At 38.1% G+C, this 19,953-nt stretch overlaps 1 protein-coding gene across 3 annotated transcripts in view; it reads left to right on the top strand.

Moving 5' to 3' along the window:
• Positions 1 to 796: 796 nt before the first annotated feature.
• Positions 797 to 19,953, top strand: part of spire1a (spire-type actin nucleation factor 1a) — a 36,660-nt gene continuing 17,503 nt past the window's right edge. For 2 of the 3 annotated variants that reach the window (XM_047816559.1, XM_047816558.1), the window contains exons 1-4: positions 798 to 1,281; positions 3,574 to 3,605; positions 16,949 to 17,185; positions 18,822 to 18,947. In XM_047816559.1, coding sequence (XP_047672515.1) covers positions 987 to 1,281; positions 3,574 to 3,605; positions 16,949 to 17,185; positions 18,822 to 18,947 — 690 coding nt within the window. In that variant the 5' untranslated portion in view covers positions 798 to 986. Of the gene's footprint in view, positions 1,282 to 3,573; positions 3,606 to 16,948; positions 17,186 to 18,821; positions 18,948 to 19,953 lie in introns of all 3 variants that reach the window. The other variant, XM_027133863.2, reaches the window with a different exon arrangement.

Raw genomic sequence — 19,953 nt, 5'->3', positions numbered from 1 at the left:
TTACAGCATTCATCCATACTCCAACATCTGATTTTGGAAATAAAACAACTACTGAAAGATGTCTACAGAAACTGGCATTAAAAAGTTGTTTGGTTATTGCTTAGTTTATTTTGAAAGATGTAATAATAATGTCAAAAATTACACGAACGATAAGTTTGATCCAAAAATCACACTAATTGGTGATATTCAAAGTAGTCAAAAGATTGCTTCAAAACATCACAGTAAAAAATGACACTGTTGATGTTCAGAGGCTCTGATGGTTGTTATTCCGTGACGTCATTCAAACATGGCGGCGCTCATAACAGTGAAAAGTATGAACAAGAAAAATAACTCAGTTATTCGAGGCGTTAAAACTTTTTGTGCGTATTTAAAATCGCTAAATACCGGCTGATCAAACCTTTCCAGTTCCCACATGGTCACAAACACAGCAGTCACGTGTCGAAATTGTAGTTGTGACGTCACTCCGCCACACCTTGCTAGTTTATGCTCAGCAATCTGTCTGCTTTTAGGACCGCGCCGACAAAAAAACAGAAACCCGTCATATGACCCGGACCGTGCACGCTGCTCGGTATGAACACACACACACACACACACACACACACACACACACACACACACACACACACACACACACACACACACACACACACACACACACACACACACACACACACACACACACACACACACACACACACACACACACACACACACTCTCTCTCTCTCTCTCTCTCTCTCTCTCTCTCTCTCTCTCTCTCTCTCTCTCTCTCTCTCTCTCTCTCTCTCTCTCACACACACACACACACACTCACAGAGCGCGCAGAGAGAGTGTGTGAGCATTGTGGATGTGGAGTGGTGGAGAAAGGATGCTCCAGCTCTCTAAAGGACGTTATCGTTTATTTATTTAATTCTTAAACCGACAGGGTAATAATAATAATAATAATAATAATAATAATAATAATAATAATAATAATATCAGAATAATAATGGCCAAGCCGCCTGGGAATGAAGACGGAGCAGTAAGGATTGGAGGCACTGAAGTGGACTGTGGTGATGGAGAATATCTGTGTCTGGAAGATATTTTATCCCTTTACGCTCAGCCCATCAATGAGGAACAAGCCTGGGCTGTTTGTTATCAGTGCTGCCGGTTTTTCAGCCAGTTTAAACGCAGGAGACGGAATTCCCAATCCGGTACGGATGTAGCCATGAAGATTAAAGGACCAGGAGATGTGAGGATCTGTAAAGACGGGACTGTTAAAGTACAGGAGATGAACCCTTCAGGTACATCAGTTTAATCAAAACCAATTCAAATGGAGTTAAACAAGAATAATCATTACGCATGCGCTGTCGTGGAGCTTTTGGGTGGCCTTGGTGTTTGTTTAGCAGACACCCCATCATTTCTGCCCGACATCATTAACAAATACATTTATGAATGGTTATGTAGAGACAAAGGCTGAACCCCAAATTGGATACTGGAGTGCGCTAGATAGATAGGGTGAAGATGTTGTTCCATTATTGTGCAGTGCACTGATTTAGGTGTCGGCTGCATGGCTGCGTAAAGAATACAGGACTTTAGATGTCGGCTATATTACGGGATTTTGTTTGTTTGTGTGTGTTTTGAAAAAAAAAAAAACAAATTGCTTTCTCTTTTCCTTCTGACTGTAAACATTAGAAGCAAGCAATCAATCCTGTGGGTATTGCAATGCACAGTGGTAGCAAAATGTCTCTCTTGTCTCCTACAATAACAAAATAAAACATGGCAGGTTATATTGTTGCAAGAGAAATTCTCAAATAATGTATGCTCCATGATGCGTGTCCTGTATTTTTTGGCTATTAGGCATGCACTTCACACCTGACCCTGACAATGAAGGGATACAGAGATGCTGAAAAGGCACAAAGCTTCCCCATTATAGTGTAATAGTAATAGTCAGCTTTTCTGTTGCTACTTATATAATCAAAGACAGTATAAACCTTATTTTTAAACCTTACACAGGCACATTTTGTAGCACTGCTCTATTTATTAATCTACACGGTTTGTATACCCCCATTTTGAAACGTATGCATTCTTATTTTCCCCAGTGTTGCCTCAGGGTTTTGGCTTCACAGTAGTCTTGTAATTTTATCTTTCTGCTGATTTAACCATTTCACCACCTTCCCCCAAATCAATAAGCTTGTGTGAACCTGACTGCTTTCCTGCTTTAGAAACCGGTTCCAACTGATATCCTACTAAAATCTCCTAAACAATCGTACAATTAAGACCAGCTTCCTGTAATTTATTATACTGCAAAACATTTATGTATACTATCCCTTATATATAAGGGATAGTATACATAAATATAAATGTATATTTATTTATAATCTGTAAAACCTCTTTAGCTGCTCACTGAGAATCTGCAAAAGTGCAGCTTAACCTCTAACTGGCACTGGAGACTCCTTATAAAAATGTCTCGTTTGGATTAATTAATAATGTACCATGTTTCACTCAAGCAGCTTTTACCATCGTTGAATGCACAGATCTCTGCTTACTTGTTCATAATGAACTTGGCAATGGTGAAGTTTTCACATGATGATTTACTCGAGTTGTAAGTGCTCCAGTCACTAAAGAGAATCAAAGAGTTGATTAAATGAGTCTCATGCTGCATTAGCATGTCTCCAGGTCTTTTTTAAGCTTAGCATTAGTACCAAGGAAGCAGAGTTTTTTGTTTTTGTTTTGTTTCAGGTTAGTGCTGTCTGGGATTAAACTTTGTAATTTAATTCCTTGCATCCTAATGTTTTGGATATCTCACCAACCACTCGCTGTATTGTTCTTGGTACCGCAGTGTCACTGGAATTGTCTAATTAATCTTCTAATGACATACATTTCAAAACTTTCTCTATAAGACAATCTCATAGAGTGCTATTTAATTAATTATGTGATGTTATGAGCAAAGTCGCAAAGCACTTATAAAATCGCCCCAATAAGGTGCATAACACAGCAAGACCAGTTTTCGGACTGAGAACTTGTTACTGGTTTCATGCTAAGCACTTTTTGTTGCTGTACCCTTTCTTGTACGAGACTCTGAGGGGGAAACTGACCGTTGGAGTGACACTGGGTTTATTCATTGGAGGCAGAAAGAAACTCAGGCAGTCATCCAGCCTTTACCCAAACATTGTGTCAGAATTAGCATTAGAGAGAGGGCTGAAACGTGAGTGTGTGTGTGTGAGTGTGTGTGAGTGTGTGTGAGTGTGTGTGTGAGAGAGTGTGTGTGAGAGAGTGTGTGTGAGAGAGTGTGTGTGAGAGAGTGTGTGTGAGAGAGTGTGTGTGAGAGAGTGTGTGTGAGAGAGTGTGTGTGAGAGAGTGTGTGTGTGAGAGTGTGTGTGTGAGAGTGTGAGAGTACGTTAGGCAGACTACACTCCACAGTATTTGGGATGTTTTTTCCCCTACTTTCCTCTGAATGTTTTCATATGTACAAGGAATCTACATAATGTAGCCTCCTTTATGTATCTCTCTGACAGATAACAGATATTTTCAATGCCTCGTCATTTCATAAATATTTCATTATATTTTACATCTCTTGTTTTTTTCTTTTGCAGATAAAAATACACAGCATATTTCTTCCTCTGAGGTGAGTCATCCGTTTCCTTAAACTTTCTTTTTCTTTTTTTTTTTTTTAAGCGAAACCATTGAGTCATGCTAAAATACTTGAAATGCTCCTCCTGTGTTTCCAGCCTTTCACAGGGAGGACGTCGAAGGTGTAAAGACGGCAATTATTTCACTATTTTCTGTTTGTTTAGCGTCTATAGCGATGTAATTGCTTTACTTCGCCTTTCTTACGGAGCCATTAACAACTAGTTGTTTCATGTTGACATGACAACTAGAATGCAATGCAGACTGACAGCTTCAGTATAGCACGTGTTAAATTTCCGGGTTCATTCACTACTTCTGTGCTTTTGGAGACGGGTTCTGAGCTGAACTAACATACTGTGTGATTAGTGGATGCCTTTACAGTCTGGGAAATGTCTTCTGAGACAAAGTGATTATGTATCTAAGCTATGAAATGAGTAGCAGTTAATCTTTAACTTGCCTGGTGGACTAGCTAATGAATTTAAGGTTTGTTTCTGTGTCTGATATTTGACTAAAAAAATGATGTTCCAGTCATCAAACATAAGCTCTAGTTGCCTTAATTGAATATTTGGGAAGTGTCCAGAAAGAACAGATGGAACATAGCAACACTCCTACACAAACTCACACATGCAAGCGCATGCGATCCATATTACAGAAGAAAAAGCACAACAAGAGGTAAAAGTGAAAAAGTATAAAATGTTAAAAAAATGAAAAGTAAAATGTTTAGTGTGTTCTCACTCAAAGCCTTGACATTTAGGAAGATGAAGCGCTTCAACACACGCTCTGTTTGCCAACTTCTGTGACAACATTGTGAACATAGGTGAACAAACATTCAAGCATCATTCACCTCTGCAGCATTCATGCAGTGCTCATGCAGTGTTCAGGCGAGCAGTCTGCCATATCAGCATGCACGGACATGTGAGAGTTAGTGAACGTTTGCCAAAAACAGTCAAACATATGTATAAATGGCTAAATGTTTGCTCTGACTGATGTCTGTGAAAACAAAGTACAGCGTTACGTCGATCATCCCTCTCCTCACCCAGGCTTGTGTGTGTACAGTAATGTTGTCCTCCCTTGTTTCTTTGCTAACTCTCGCAGATGCTCTGTCTCCTTTCTTCGTCTAGGCTCATGTGATGGTGCAGAGTTACATAACGCTTCAAGCACGTGATCTGTCCTAACAAGATTTTCTCCCTAGCTTCTTCAAGTTTCTCAAACTTTTAAGCACTGTGTGGATCGGATTAGCTAATCGGGGGAAGACAATGATGATTTACACGTTTTCTTCAACGAAAAAGCTCAGAATTAAATAATTAAAGGAGGAGTGAGTTTTTAGTGGGTTATATTTTCAACAAACTTTAATGTGTGTCCATGTGGTCACATGATCGTGTTCCTTTTACAAAATGGCAACCAATGCGGTTCAACAGTTGCAGGAGTATAGAAGAGACACTGGCTGGTATTTCAGTTTAGGGAGAATCAACATTCCAGCAAAAACGTAATAAAAATAATACGAGTGTAAGAGAATGGTTTCCTGACTCGTAAAGTAGTTAATATATTAATATTTGGGAGGGCCACTGTTATAAACGCTATGAGACTAAATATGCAGGTAGCAGCAGAAATACATTACATTTACAGCATTTAGCAGACGCCCTTATCCAGAGCGACTTACATTTTATCTAATTTTTTTTATACAAGTGAGCAATTGAGGGCCTTGCTCAGGGGCCCAGCAGTGGCAGCTTGATGGACGTAGGAATCGAACTCACAACCTTCCGATTGGTAGCCCAACGCCTTAACCACTAGGCTACCACATCCCTATAGATACATCTTATTGATGTTTGAGTTTGTTAAAAACAGCAGGGCATTCAGCTTGCAATTTTCTCTGAGGAATATCACGGACATGGACCATCTAGATAATCCAGAAAATTAAAATGAATTCAATTCACTTTATACACTGTATTTGTATAATGCTTTTAACCATGGACATTGTCACAAGGCAGCTTTGTGGTAATTATAAACAAGCAAGCAGTGGCAAGGAAAAGACAACACGAAGAAGAGAAGCTTGAACCTTAAAATCACAGAGGAGAACCTATAAAGTAACCCCATGTTACATCTTCTTGCAGCTTTTTAGCTAAACTTGGACCATAACATATGGTTTTAGCATGTCTTCAGCTACTCCATGCTATTCAGCATAACTTTGTTACTTTACTCGGATGAAAAACAAGATTAGTTACGAAGTCGATTCAGGCCTGTACGTGATTCAATGGAAACTTAATCTAAATCACCACGGAAACCACTTCCTGCCGAGGGCAAGCATGCTCGTGATGTATCCTCCTCCTTCTCCTTTTGTGCTGCAAGTATCCACCTGTGTGACAGCGATTCTTACCTCTAGGTTATGAGAGGCAGCGTTATATAAAATAGCACTGGAATGCAGGGTTGGAGTGATTCATCCTCGCCTGGTACTTTTGGGGAAGACTTTGTTCATTTTGAAAAGAGATGACCCAGTTTCCCCATTAACTCAGCTGGAACCCAGCCGTCTTCCAAACAGATGAATGGTCAGTCCTACTGGATTGTTGGCATCGTCTCAATAGATTTCACTCTGAACAAACTCAAAAGCTAAAATGTGTGAATGCTATGGATGTTTTGTTCTGTTAGAGAGCACTTATGCAATAGGCAGACTCCTGCAGATCTGAGACTTTGCTGGCCATGATAATGTCAGCCATTACTCTAGGGAGAGAAAAAACTAAACTGATCTGAGATCAGTGGCCATCTGGCAGCGACGAGTGGATAAGGCTTCCATTGCTATGGTGCTCAGACAAAGAGGATCAGAGTTCAGGTTTTTTAGGTTTCAGGTTTGAGTATCGCCATATCTGGGTTTGCTGAATGTTCTCTTGTTTAGTTTGCCATCATTCAGAGATGCCATATGAAGGTAATGCTCTTAAGATGAAATCCACATAATGTACCATAACTTAAAGCAATGCTGATACACTACATGACCATATCTTTCTGCTTAACATCTCATTCTAGATCTGCTGTTATAGTTACCTTCACTATTCAGAGAAGGATTTCTTCTAGATGCAGTGCATCAGTGAGATAAGATACTGATGTTGGGTGAGGACATCTGGGGTGCAGTTTATCCCAAAGGTGTTCACTGGGGTTGAGTCAGCTTCAGGGCTTTTACTTCAGCCTTAACACACCATGCATGTCTTTATAACGCTCACTTTCTGCACAGGGGCATTGTCATGCTGGACCAGGCCTTTTCATTCCAAATTATAATGCTACAGCATACAAAGACCTCCATGACAATTCTGGGAGTTTGTTTGTTGTGAAGATCAGGTTTCCACATACTTTTGACCATATAGAGTATGTGAGTAAATTTAGTGAATCCTAGCTCCAGGATTCTTGGTACTTTCCTGAGGCCAGGTGCTTTGCATGTTCTCACATGTGTGTGTGTCTCCTTTCTGAGATCTCAAATTACCGTTACATGTGAATGTGTGTTTGTATCATATCTGCATTCTATTCCTGCATAGCACCAAGTGTTCCTGGGGTAAACTCCAGATTCTCCTCCATACTTTTTAATGATGCACAAATGAAGAATGGAGCATCTAAAATATATATTGCGTACCTAGCAGGCCATGACAATCATAAGCTTGTTATAAGACATTATATAAATACAGTAAACCAATTTTTTTTCTAGTTGTTTGCATTTGGATCTGTTTTTGCTGTAACAACATTTATCTTTACTCTTGTAAATGTAAAGTCTGGCTTGCAAGACTAAGGTTAAAAGAATGGGCTTGTTTACTAAGAGGTTGGCATGGCGTCTTGTCATTTAATCCTAAGCTTAAAATTAAATAAGCATAAAATGTAGTTCTTTCACTTCACATCTCGATGCCTTGTCAGCTGACTGTGTGTATGTGTCTGAGTAAAACTGATGTACTGTAGATGATGCTTCTCACATACACTTGTGTAATACACACAGTGTTCTCTTGGTTCTGATGTAACCACAGCGAGTGCATTGTATGTGCTTATGACCTCAAAAAGAGGTCCTGAAGCAATGTGGTCACTCCAAGACGTGAATCAACCTGCTGATATAGAAGCAAATATGGTCTTTAATTCCTGTTTTTGTGTTAATTGTGTTGTGTTTGTGGTCATGGCAAAGGATTGGAGTGTGATCGCAGTCAGCTGGTGTTAGAGGTAAGAGACGGCAGTAACGGAGGCTGTGATTTGAGGCAGTGGTGTGTGAAGGCCAAGCATGAACCCTTCACTCTTCACTGAGCTTGACTTGCAGATTAGTTCTCATTCCGCAGCAATAATGAGCACATATAACACAAGGCTCATAATTTCCAATTCAGATTTTTGATTGTGTAGAGCTGAGGTCAGGGGTCAACTATTCTATTGCTATGCTTAAGGGAGGTCTTCTGAACACATTATGACTTAGTTATTTAACTTGGTTACTCTACCTTTTTTAGTAAATGGGATCAGCAAATAGACAAATGCAAAATAAAGATTATGCATACATCATTCTAATAAATGGAAAAATTCAAAACCCTCACATTCAAAACCCCAACTAGAAGCGCCGCCCCTTTACATGCTATCAACTGGAGTTGATGGGCAGCCTTGCTTTTTGTCAACTGAAAAAAAAAGCAAGGAGTTCATTAATATGAAAAAGTTTGAGTGTCCTGTATGTTTGTCTCGGCTAACTAATATCGGTTGACTATATTATGAGGACATAAAGTACATTAATAATTAAAAAAGGGAAATAAAGATGATTAGAAAGTTATTACTGATTTTTTTCTCTTCTGCCGTTCAATGTTCAGAGAGCAGAGCAACAGTAAAAATGTCAGCCATGTGGACGTTAAACTACCGATTGGTAAAAGTAATCTGCTAGATATGAAGTATTGTGTTTTTTATTTTATTTTAGTTTTATTGATTGATTGATTTTTTATTTATTTTCTGCTTAACTGTAGATTCACCTATAAATCCACAACTAAACAGAGTTTTCATGCTCGCCCCGATAGCAAGCAGTTGTAATATTATTATTATTATTATTATTATATCAGAATTAGTATCAAAATCAGAACTAGCTTTATTGCAAAGTATGATTGTACGTACGAGGAATATTGGTTTTAGTGTCATAAGAATCCAGTACACAGAGACAACAAGATGAGAATACCAAATAAATACACATGTAAAAAAAAAAAATCAATTGCATGTACATTTGTGCTATAGATTGTAGAATCGATTAGAATAGAATGAGTTCTCCTTAAAGATTAGGAAATTAATTAACCGATATATCTATTACTAACAGAGTCGAGCCTGTTAATAGCACTGTTGTGTTTTTTTGGAAGACAGTTATTGGTATAATTTGTTTTGCATTCATAACATGCTAATAGAAACAGTTTCTGAATTAATTTGTCAATGCAACACTGTAGACAAATTTAAGGAAAAAAACGTTTCTCGGTTTCTCATAAGGAGGCTGGAAAATACCTAATAACTTGCCACAGATGGTCCACCAGCTTAACCTGTTTTATTTTGTTGTTAGTTATGCGGACCAAGCTGGGTTTTTCAGCAGGATATGAATTCATTGCTAAGTCTAGTAGCAAAATTTTACCAAAGGTTTTGCTAGTCTTCCTGTCATGCCATCATGCCACATTTTTTATTTATTTATTAACTTTAAATAAAAGCCCCTTGGATACACAGACCACTCCATCGTTATTAAAGAACTAATATGTGTTTGAATTGAGTGGATTGTGGAGATTTGGCCAGGAGTCAATCTCATAAAGCCATCACATTCTTTCCCAGAGGACTTCCAGGGCCAGTGTCAGTGGAGTGAGACGAATAGGTTTAGGTTTCAGAAGCCCATGTTCACCTCCCCCTCTCTGAGAGGATGTATCCAGTTTGATAGAGCGTGTGAGCTCTGGCTCTTCACCTTCTCCCTCCAGTTTAGAAGTGACTTTAATTTTAATTTGCAGATTCATGTAAAATGTTTGGGATGTTATAAATTGTCACTGAGGTTTGTGTTTGGTTCAAATAAAAAGAAAAAAAGCAAGAGATGAACAGATTTAGATTCACTCCGGTTTTGTCACCTCAAGATAAGGTGCAAAGAGATGTTTGTTACACCAGAGAGCAGATCCTTATCATTTGGGTTGTGTAAGGACTGAAAGGTCCTGGAGAGCTATTGTACATGGTACAGTGAGTCTTCCTTAGGGGAATCAAACATCCACTTTGGTACTACATAATGCTGTTCAAGAAGGTTACCCGAGTGTAGATCTGTGCCTGATTTATTTATTTATTTATTTATTTATTTATTTATTTATTTATTTATTTATTTATTTAACTGCACTAGAAATGCCCTCCTATATGAACTTTGATATGTCAGCCAAAGCAACACCTTTTTCTTTGTAACATGTGTATCATTCCATTTTCTAAAAGGTCCACAAAGTTTTTATTTGGTGAATAATTTATTATTATTATTATTATTATTATTATTATTATTATTATTATTATTATTATTATTATTATTATTATTTATAGAGGTAATTTTCATTTTAAGCAGTGGAATACACAAGCTCATAGCTAGCAACGCTAATGCAAATGAAAATACTGGAGGTTAAAGTTTATGTAAAAATAACAAAATGCTTCTTTATCCATATATTTACAGTAACAGGCCTGGGTAGCTTTTTGGTGCTGTTCTACTATAAAGAAGTTCAAACATTTTATGCAGTATTTTTGATTCAAATGCAGTACAGCAACAACAGCTGACAATATGGTCTAGCTTAGCAACAAGCTAGCCGGGAGACAGGAGCTGGCTAATATTAGGGACAGCTTAAATGTTGATGATTTAACTTCTCAAAAGAGTAATTTGTTCTGTGTCTGTAAATTAACTGCTCTAAAGCCAGTATTGCTATGAAATAATCTAAAAGTAGAGAAGGGGAAGTTTACAGTTCACAATGTGAGCAGCCATGATGATTTGATGTCACTCTGTAACAGAGAAGGAGCTGGTTGTTGAGACTGCTTACAAGTTGACATTTAAGGTGAGAGGGCATTTTGTGTGGTTTTGAGCAGTTGTAGATGGCTTTAGTTTGCAAAATTACATAAACTATAAGTGTGCCCCTAATGTTGTGTATGTGTGCCTTGAGTGCCTCATAACGCTAGTCAAGCCTCCATAGGTTCTGTAGGTGGAGCTTTGAGTGCATGAGTGGAAATGGGGCGGACTCAAGGAGAAAACTATTTCAAATCCTTTGAATCTCTTAAGTTACTTATTCTTCCCAAATTTTATACATTTTTGTGTTAATGTCTGCTCCATTTTTTTTCTTTTTTGTTGATTTAAATGTCCAGAACACAGCGGTCTTGCATAAAAAAGGCAAGAACACACTGCATGGTTGGCTTACTTAAAGCAGCTAGATGGAGCAGTTGGAACCAGGACGAGATCTCGCACATCTCTCTGAGGCAAAATATTACAAAATACATGGAGCAGGTGGTCTAGCTACAGGATCCCGTGCTCTCATTGCCACATTCTTGTTCGATTCCCAGCAGAAAGCTAATCCAGCCACTGAAGAGCTAACTCTCAGTGCCTGTTCTAAGCCTGGATAAAATGGGAGGGTTGCCTCAGGAAGGGCATTCGGCGTAAAATCTGCACCAAATCAAAATATACGGACCAGATGTTTTGACACCGAACATGGAGCAGTCGAAAGAACAACGATAACATGGTGACTTTAAATATACCAGGTTCATGTTTAAATCCACTAACTGCTGCAAAGATCCCATGCAGTCCTACTGTTGTGAATATTTCTCAGCTGACTTGGTGAAAAGGCACAGGCATGCTAACTTAATAGTAGAGTAGTTGAGAATAGAGTAGTAAACTGAGGTGTGTGTGTCTGTATGTGTCTGTGTGTGTGTGTGTGATTTGAACCATTCTCAGAGTGTGGATTTGGTAGAGAATAATTTTATTTGTTTGTTTGTTTGTTTGTTTGTTTGTAAAGGAGATTACATCTGAATATTCCAAATCCATTTTGTTATCCAGACAACAATTTGACTAAATTTCTTTCTACTCTGTCATAGTTTTTGAAGCTGTTCCCTTTCACTGCAATATTAGTAGTAGGAACTGAGGTGGTCTTTCATTCCTGTGACTGGGAAAATGCGAAAGATTAACTGGAAATGGTGTCAGGTGGTTATGTATAAAAAACAAACAAACAAAAAAAAAAACACATTCCATCCGAGTGGCTGTATGAGGCAGGGAGGCAGTGGAAGAAACTGAGTTTGACTCTGAGCAATGATGTCATGTGAACGTAAACAGTCAGGCCTTCTGTGTATCTGCATTGTGTCGTGTGTCTCAGAATAGAGGGAAAAGGAAGCCTCGTGACTATTTCTAGGATTTAATGACTGTAATATCCATGGTAAACAGACTTATGATATGAAAATTTAACACGTTTGTCTCTGCACTGGAGAGAACGTGACCGTTCTCAGTGTGGAAAATTAAGCAATGTAGCACGAGCAAAAGTGCAGGTCTTCTGAATGTCGAAACTTTTGTGGTGTATGTAAGTAGTACTGTAAGTAGTCAAATCTGTGCTTATATTTAGTTTGATATTGCTGTTATACAATGCAACAATTCTAGAAACAAGGAATTGATATCTATTTACTGATGTTTGGATATAGACTTTATTTATTTTTGCTCCTCTACCGGAAATAGATCCTGAAAAAGCCACTGATACGTTACAGCTTGTCGGCTAGCTGGAAATCTAGCTAATATTGATTTGTAAGCTTGCGTAAAAAAATTGCTGAAAATTTAATCCCTTAATTTTACGAGCTTATGTCTAAAGTTAGATAAAAAATGTCTTTTCTGATTCTTTCAGAGTCATCGCTAACTCTATTGTAGTAACAGTTTTGATAGGTAGATGGATGGATAGATGGACAGACAGACAGACAGACAGACAGACAGACAGACAGATAGATAGATACTTTATTAATCCCGTGATACACACGGGTCCCTGTATGGTTAAACACTCTTGGATCTCTGCTCGACAAATAAGATTAGGGCACTGGAAATAGACTCATATCGTTATGACTCTTGTGTGACTTCACACTGTAATCGGTGCCATTTTGAGGACTGAATACATTATACAAATACATATATTAGCAGTACTGTTATTTTGTCTGTGCATCATCAAGAAAATCCATTTTCATTTACACAAATGTTAAACTCTCTTTATACACTCGACAACAGACTTGAACTAAATATATCTAATATTAATCTTGAATTTTGTATTCTATTAATCTTTATATGCTTTATATTATATACTATATCTTTTGTTCTATGTTTATGTTCTGTAAAGCTGCTTTGAAACAATGTCCATTGTAATAAGCGCTATACAAATAAACTTGAATTGAATTGAACTTCAACAGAGAAGTTTGTCTTGGATGTGAGCATTTGTAACATCACCAATAGTGAGATGATTGAGCTGTTTTTTTTTTTTCCCATCCGAATGAAGAGTCTTAATCTTTTGTGCTGTTAAATGCTTTGAAGTGGTCCTGAATATGAAGAGGAGATGAGTATGAGACTCAGTTTTGAACATTGGTGTTTCATTCTAAAAGGGGAATAGAAATCCTTTTATGGGACGTTTTCAATCAGTACAAATAAATGATTTAATTTATTGTCGCAAGTCTGATATCAAGTGAGTCAGGATGCTGGTCTCTTTCAATTTGAGATGTTTTTCCCTCTGTTAGTGGTTAAAGATAATGGCTCCAGACTTTAGACGATTATGAACAAGCACTTAGAGCATCCCAGAGAGCAGAAGTGAGTATAATATCACAATTTACTTTGAAGATGGAAACATTTGTGTGGAAAAATACTAACCGTTTTGTTTTTTTTTAGAACTTTACTGTATGTAGATTACATAAAAACACATTTACTTATGCCCTACAGCCCTGAGTGTCTACTTTCATGTGAGCCATTAATCACCACTGTGCAGTGTGACATGACAAAAAAATTCAATGCTGAACACAGACACAAGCAAAACAGGCACAAATTATATTTTTTGGACCATTCATGGTCCTTCATCAGTCATCGCTTCTTAACTTTTATTTCTCATCTGAAATCATCACTGTACAAACAAGACTCTGAAATGAAATTGTATAATTGAAGGCTCCTTCTGCTTTTTTTTTGATGTTTTCCTGGGACAGAGTGTTCTTTTTTTAGTATGGTCTGTGGTTCCATTGGTTTCTCTCTCGACTCTACAGCACGCCACAACAGGGCTGGGCGTTTTACAGCAAGGGACTTCATGCTCAAGTTATGTAATGTAATTCATAATTTTAAGCATTAAGGGTTGTCTGTGAATCATTTACAATATATTTTACTTGATTAAAAGAAACAAAATCCTTATTTATCCCCTATCGACTAATCTTCAGTTTTCTGATGGAGAGAACGCTGTTGCTTTAGAGCTTGTACCAGTGTGACGGAAAAATGTTCTACATTTCATTTCACTGAATCATTTACACACTGACCCTGACACTAGGCTAAAAATACTGCACAGCTGGTGAGGCTGCTGATCCACTTTTTTTTTTTTTAATTTAATCTCAGGTGAAACATCTCAGGCTTGAAAGTGCTGAGTCACAAGCATCAGTTTTTTAGTTGCTCAGAGGACAATTAGGTACAACCAGAAAAAAGAAAACAAACCCTACTTTTTATTTTTTATTGATGTAGCTACATGCTGTAACTTTAGTTCATGCTGAGCATTCAAACGTAACCCTAATGCTTGGACAACACAACAACACAAAGCCACATCGTGTTAAATACAGTAGTCAGCTATTGCCCAATTTATTTCTTTTTATCAGTGACACTAACACGATAAGATGTTTAAAATCTTGTTACAAAAGGAAAATGATCATGCTTTATTTTCTAAGTCAGTATGCACTTAACTAGATAACTAGCTACAGGGTGGCCACATGTATCTACAACGCTTTCGCTACCACTTTTTAAGCCTCGTCTGCTTTGTTTGCCTGCAACAACACCAAGGATCTAGGCATGGAACAGAGTTTTTCCGTGTCTAATAGATTAGGTAAATGTAAATTTTGTCCACACCCGTATCATCCATGCTTTTAACTTCTCATCAAACATTGCAAGTCGGTTTGAATTGTTACCTGGAGCTGATTAGATCTGGAGTCTCTGAATTGCAAGTGACTTCAAGCTTGAATAAGGTTCAAGTTTAACATATGCGTCGTCACGTGTTGGGAATTGATTCAAGTTAATTATTGCTAGAGTTCAGTTCTGTAATCAGAGTGATGCATTAGTAATGATGAGGTTGCTGTAATGATGGAAATATTGGAGTCTGAATGCATCAAGTGAATGGATTTGTGTTTCTTGATATCTAATTCATCTGCACCAGAATAAGTTATCTCATTATTTGTCTCCTTGTTCTTTATTACTTATAGGAAGATACGTTTTACAAAATGACACCATTGGAGTCTGATTTTAATATTGTAATGAAATTCTGAAATGTTTGTGACCCTGGGTGAAATTTTACATTACCCACAATGCCTTTGGGATTTTGTCCTTGCTTTTAATCCTACTTTAAGACTGCGATGCAGCGGTGCTTTAATCCTTTAGTCTGTCCTGTTGTCTCATTTTGTACATGCTGAAAACATTTAAATTTGTCATCACCATTCAGTCCTTCCAGGATTTAGTGATTTTCATGATCATGGAAATTAACGCATCAAACAAACTTTATTACCTCGTAATTACACTAATTCAGCCAAAGCTGTCTTTCATTCACGTGCATTGAACACGATTACAGCTATCATAATTACACAAGTAATTCACTGGTAGGAGTTTAACAGAGGAATCATGTGCTTGTAATTTCACTAATTTGAATAGTTTTCTGCAAAAAAATAAAATAAATTTGTCCGCAACCTTTACAAAAACTTTAAACTCTACAAGCCAAGTTTCAGCTGTAACATACTGGTGCATTGCATTCTAGGCCTTTGTGTGTAGAATTTTCCTTTTAAAAAAATACCTGAAATGCATTAACTTCTCACAGGAAGAGCAAAATGACAGTTTGACAACGAACAAATTAGCCCCAGAATCATCAGCGCACATTACAACATGTAAATATTTGTATGTCTCAGTGGAGCTTTGCTTTAATAGCTATGTTACAGTGTGTTCGAGCTGCTGCATAAATAATTACTCAAACACAACATGAGCATTCCTGCTTCTCTAACCAAGAGTGTTAGAGAGTCGTATTTGTCTTCATCAACTCCACGAGTCCCTGGACAGCAGCCAGTAATGTGAAATCAATCCACAAGCCAAAGACACGCACATAGATGGACAATACGCTAGCCAGTTCGGCCGTTCCATCAGGCGGATTAGATTATGCAATGCTAAATCACAGACGGTATTTATTTTCATTCTGAGGGGGATTAACTTCAACACTGTGCACAAAGCATTGCTTCAGATGATTCCTAGGAAGCTGAACTGTGTGCAACACAAGTGTTTCTCACACAGTGTTCTGTAGGCATACTCTCTGCTTGCCCCTCCTTTTCGGAAACTCCCTTTAATAACAAAAACGTTGACCAGGCTTTTGTTTAAGAGCAGTGATAACCCACATAGTCTTGGATTGGGCTGCCGATCGTAGCACGATTCGTATTTCAGCTGTATTGCTTGTCTGTGTTTCATCCATAGCCTCGGCAAAAAGTTTTCGAGTACTGTGATGTTCTGCCCTCGTCCACATCTGCGTGATATATATAGAAAACTTCTCACAGATCTTTTTAGAGGGTTTAAATTTTTTTTTTAATTTGAATTGAACGTCAGATGCGTTCTGTATTGAAGCGCACCACTTGGCTCTTATAGATGAGGCTTTAAGAAAGCACCAGTAAGCAGTGGGCACTTGGCTGATTTTTCCCTTGTCTTCGAGTTGCACACAATCCCTCCATTCACCTTAAATGCCCTCTTTTCAAAGCACAGTTTCATTACCCAGAACTGGTTTCTCTTTGCTAGGGAATGTCACACCAAATTTTCTGCTATGTGTGTGTCAGTGTGTTGAGTTTTATCAAATGTGTAGTGTAACTACATCTACACCAAAAATAACCTCACCCCAGCTCAAATAACTAGTTATTTTAGTACAACAATCATGTTAGTTTTACTACTTGATGGCACATGATAACTTTGTGTTCACTTAATTACACACTCATATGCAGTGATGGGAACATCTGGCCTATAATATATAATTTCTCATGAAGTGTCAGTTTCATTATAGGAGCTGATTATTTTACCAACTGTCTGGATTCTGTAAATGCGATCTGCTTGACTTTTTTTTGTATCCTATTTTTGTTCATTCTCTTCATCTCTTCTGTGTGTTGCAGATGATCGAGTCTCTGGGCGTTATGATTTACAAAGCCCTGGACTACGGGCTAAAGGAGAACGAAGAGCGGGAGCTCAGTCCTCCTCTCGAGCAGCTGATTGACCTAATGACCAACATGTCTGTCACGGAGGTAGACGCCTGCTCTGACGAGGGCTACGAAGCCACAGAGGAGGAAGATGAGGGAGAGGAAGAGCAGACGGTGGTCTCAAGCGTGCGAGGCTATAAAGACATCATCGCGGTAAATGATTTCATTCATAGCAGAAAAGATCATATGAGAGAGTGAAGCTCTTTATGATTTAACACTGTGCCGATAAAGGTGTGAATCTTAAAGCACCTCACAAGTTTAATTTCTCACCAAGTTTTATTTTTATTTTTTGGGGGGGGGACACTACCGTATCTCCAGTAACCACTCTGTACAATCGTGATGCACAGAAAAGCATCCGAATGCAGAACATATCCACTTTTGTGGCGATTAGCTACAACAGAAAGTAATCAGCGAAATCTGTGCTTTAGCTGAAGCATTTACAGCTTTGTTCTCTTGCTAGTTTGATAAAGAAGCCTGTTTTTTACTACAATCCTAGTCCTATTTTTATCTATGTTGTTGACCGTCAGAGATAAGGCAGTGAAAGTGGGTTGTGAAACTGCTTTTTCTACACAGAACCTATTCCCAACATTCACAGCATATAGTATGTGATGTTTTATTCTTGAGCTTCTTCTTAGCTATTCATTATCTTCACTCACGCTCCATTCAAGTCTATTTATTTCTGTCTTCTAAAAGAAGCATCAGCTGTGGCTCAACCTGTTTTCTAACCGAACCACACCGCAAAGGTGGGAAAAGTGTGTTGTTTTATGTACACAGTATGTTGTGCATACTGCGTTTTAGTGCTGTGTACACACGATCCCAGTTAAACGGTATACCGGCAGGCTCTCGTTTCAACCCGACACAAGACAGCGATAGTCTTAAAGTCGCTAAATTACACACGTTTAATATGACAAAGATATTTTAATTGATTTTTACTCACATGTGTACATGTGTATCTGGAAAATACTTATTGAGGGGGAAAAAAAGGTGGAGCACTGAGTCATTTATGTGCTATGAAGATCAGTGGGATCGTGTTCGCCGAACACGGAAGCAAGAAAGCATTAATTTCGTCTACTTGGACGTGGTCTTGCATGTAGACACATAATTAGAATCAGATTTCAAAGCATGAAGGGTTTAAAGATCATTTCCATGTTCTTAAATGCTGGTGTTTCCAGATCTTGAGGAAAGAGATGTCTTGCATTCCAGGGCAAGGTGCAGCACAAGGCTAGGTGTGCACAAAAATGCAATTTGGCCAGTTGGTGGTGTTTGTGTTTCTTTTTTTTTATTTTCTTTAACATTAATCATTTAACATCATGTTCCAGTGCTTGGCTTTGGGTTGGGTTTTCATGAGAATAGTTTGAACAAGTTTACAATCTGTCTTTCTGAACAAATAGTAGTGAGCCATTGTACATAGTTACATGATTATTCGATAACTTTCTCTAGAAGATGATTTTCCATAGGAAGACTTGGTATTATTTTACTTATTTTCCCCCCAAATTGAGCCCACATATGATCTGTGGTCTTTCATAAAAAAAACTATATAGACTGTATAGTAAATAATAATAAATATTATATATAAATATATATTTAAATCTTAACCTGTCACTCAAATGACAAGGATATGCAAAGAAAAGAATTTCACGGTCCTATAATGAATATGTGGCGATAATAAAAGCTTCTATACCGCAATTTTATTTTCAGTCGTGACTTTTAGTGACTCTATTCATTATTACATCAAACATCTCCTCATAGCTCACTATATTTAAGCATGCCAATCCTTTTCTCTTTTCAGCTGTGTACATCCCACCTCCCGAGTTCATCAGATGCTTCCAGCCACTACCAGGCCGTGTGCCGAGCGCTGTTCGCCGAGACCAAGGAGCTCCGGACCTTCCTGGAAAAGATCAGGAATGCCAAAGAGGTGATTCTCATGTTTCCTGTTTTGACATTGCTACATTTCTTCATGAATACCTTCTAAAATTAATCCCAATCCTATGTTCGGGCTTTAATCATCACATCTGGGGGTGGCTAGAACGATGGAAAGTGAGGCTCAAAAAAGAACTGTGTTTAAAGCTCAGACCAGGGATTTGGACCTTCCTGTAGTGAGGGAGAGTAAGTGGGGTAATTTTAGATCATCTGGAGAAAAAAAAAATCATTGTTCATTACAGATTCCTTCTGCTTTGAAAGCTTCGACATATCAACCTTTGTAAATTTTGCTTAATATTCCTTGTATGATTAGGTTTAGATTATGTGGACTGGCCACAGTCTCTGTGTTCATGTTGTCGCTATAGAAACGATAACATATTAAAATCGGAGCGTTAATGTACATTTGAATTACAGCAAATGAATCCGTTACAGTCTGATTTTAGAATCCAACAAATCAGAGATCCAGAATTTTGCCTTTGAGAGTGCCTTATTAGCACCACCAGTGAGGATGACTCCTGTGCAAATCCTTCACACATCTAGGTAAGCAGGGAAGCTGAGTCAGGATGGTGTAATATCACCTCTCTATCCCACCCAGGGTTAAAATTGTTCAGCCTGGATTAGCGTGAGGATTTCCCTTCAACACTCTATAAGCTGTTTGTCAAGGGTTTGGCCCATTATGTTTCCTCGTGACTGCTCTCTACACAGACACCCAGCAGGCTCTTATCCACACTCACGTCATGGGATTGTCTGTGCTGGGCGTCAACTCGGCTATTTTAAAACTACCTAGCAGTGAACTGCTTACATCACTACTTACTTGAGTACCCTAGTAATGACTCAGTATTGCACAGAACGTCAGAACGTGATGTACAAATGTTAGCAAGTTCTGAGGCACATTTCAAAAAGCAGTGACACCAAGTACACAAAAAAAAATACACACACACACACACACACACACACACACACACACACACACACTGTATGTGTATGTGTATATATATATA

Source organism: Tachysurus fulvidraco, chromosome 7, assembly GCF_022655615.1.
Source record: "Tachysurus fulvidraco isolate hzauxx_2018 chromosome 7, HZAU_PFXX_2.0, whole genome shotgun sequence".
NCBI lineage: Eukaryota > Metazoa > Chordata > Actinopteri > Siluriformes > Bagridae > Tachysurus > Tachysurus fulvidraco.
Note: the sequence above shows the minus strand (reverse complement) of the source record. Positions and strands in the feature narration are given on the sequence as shown.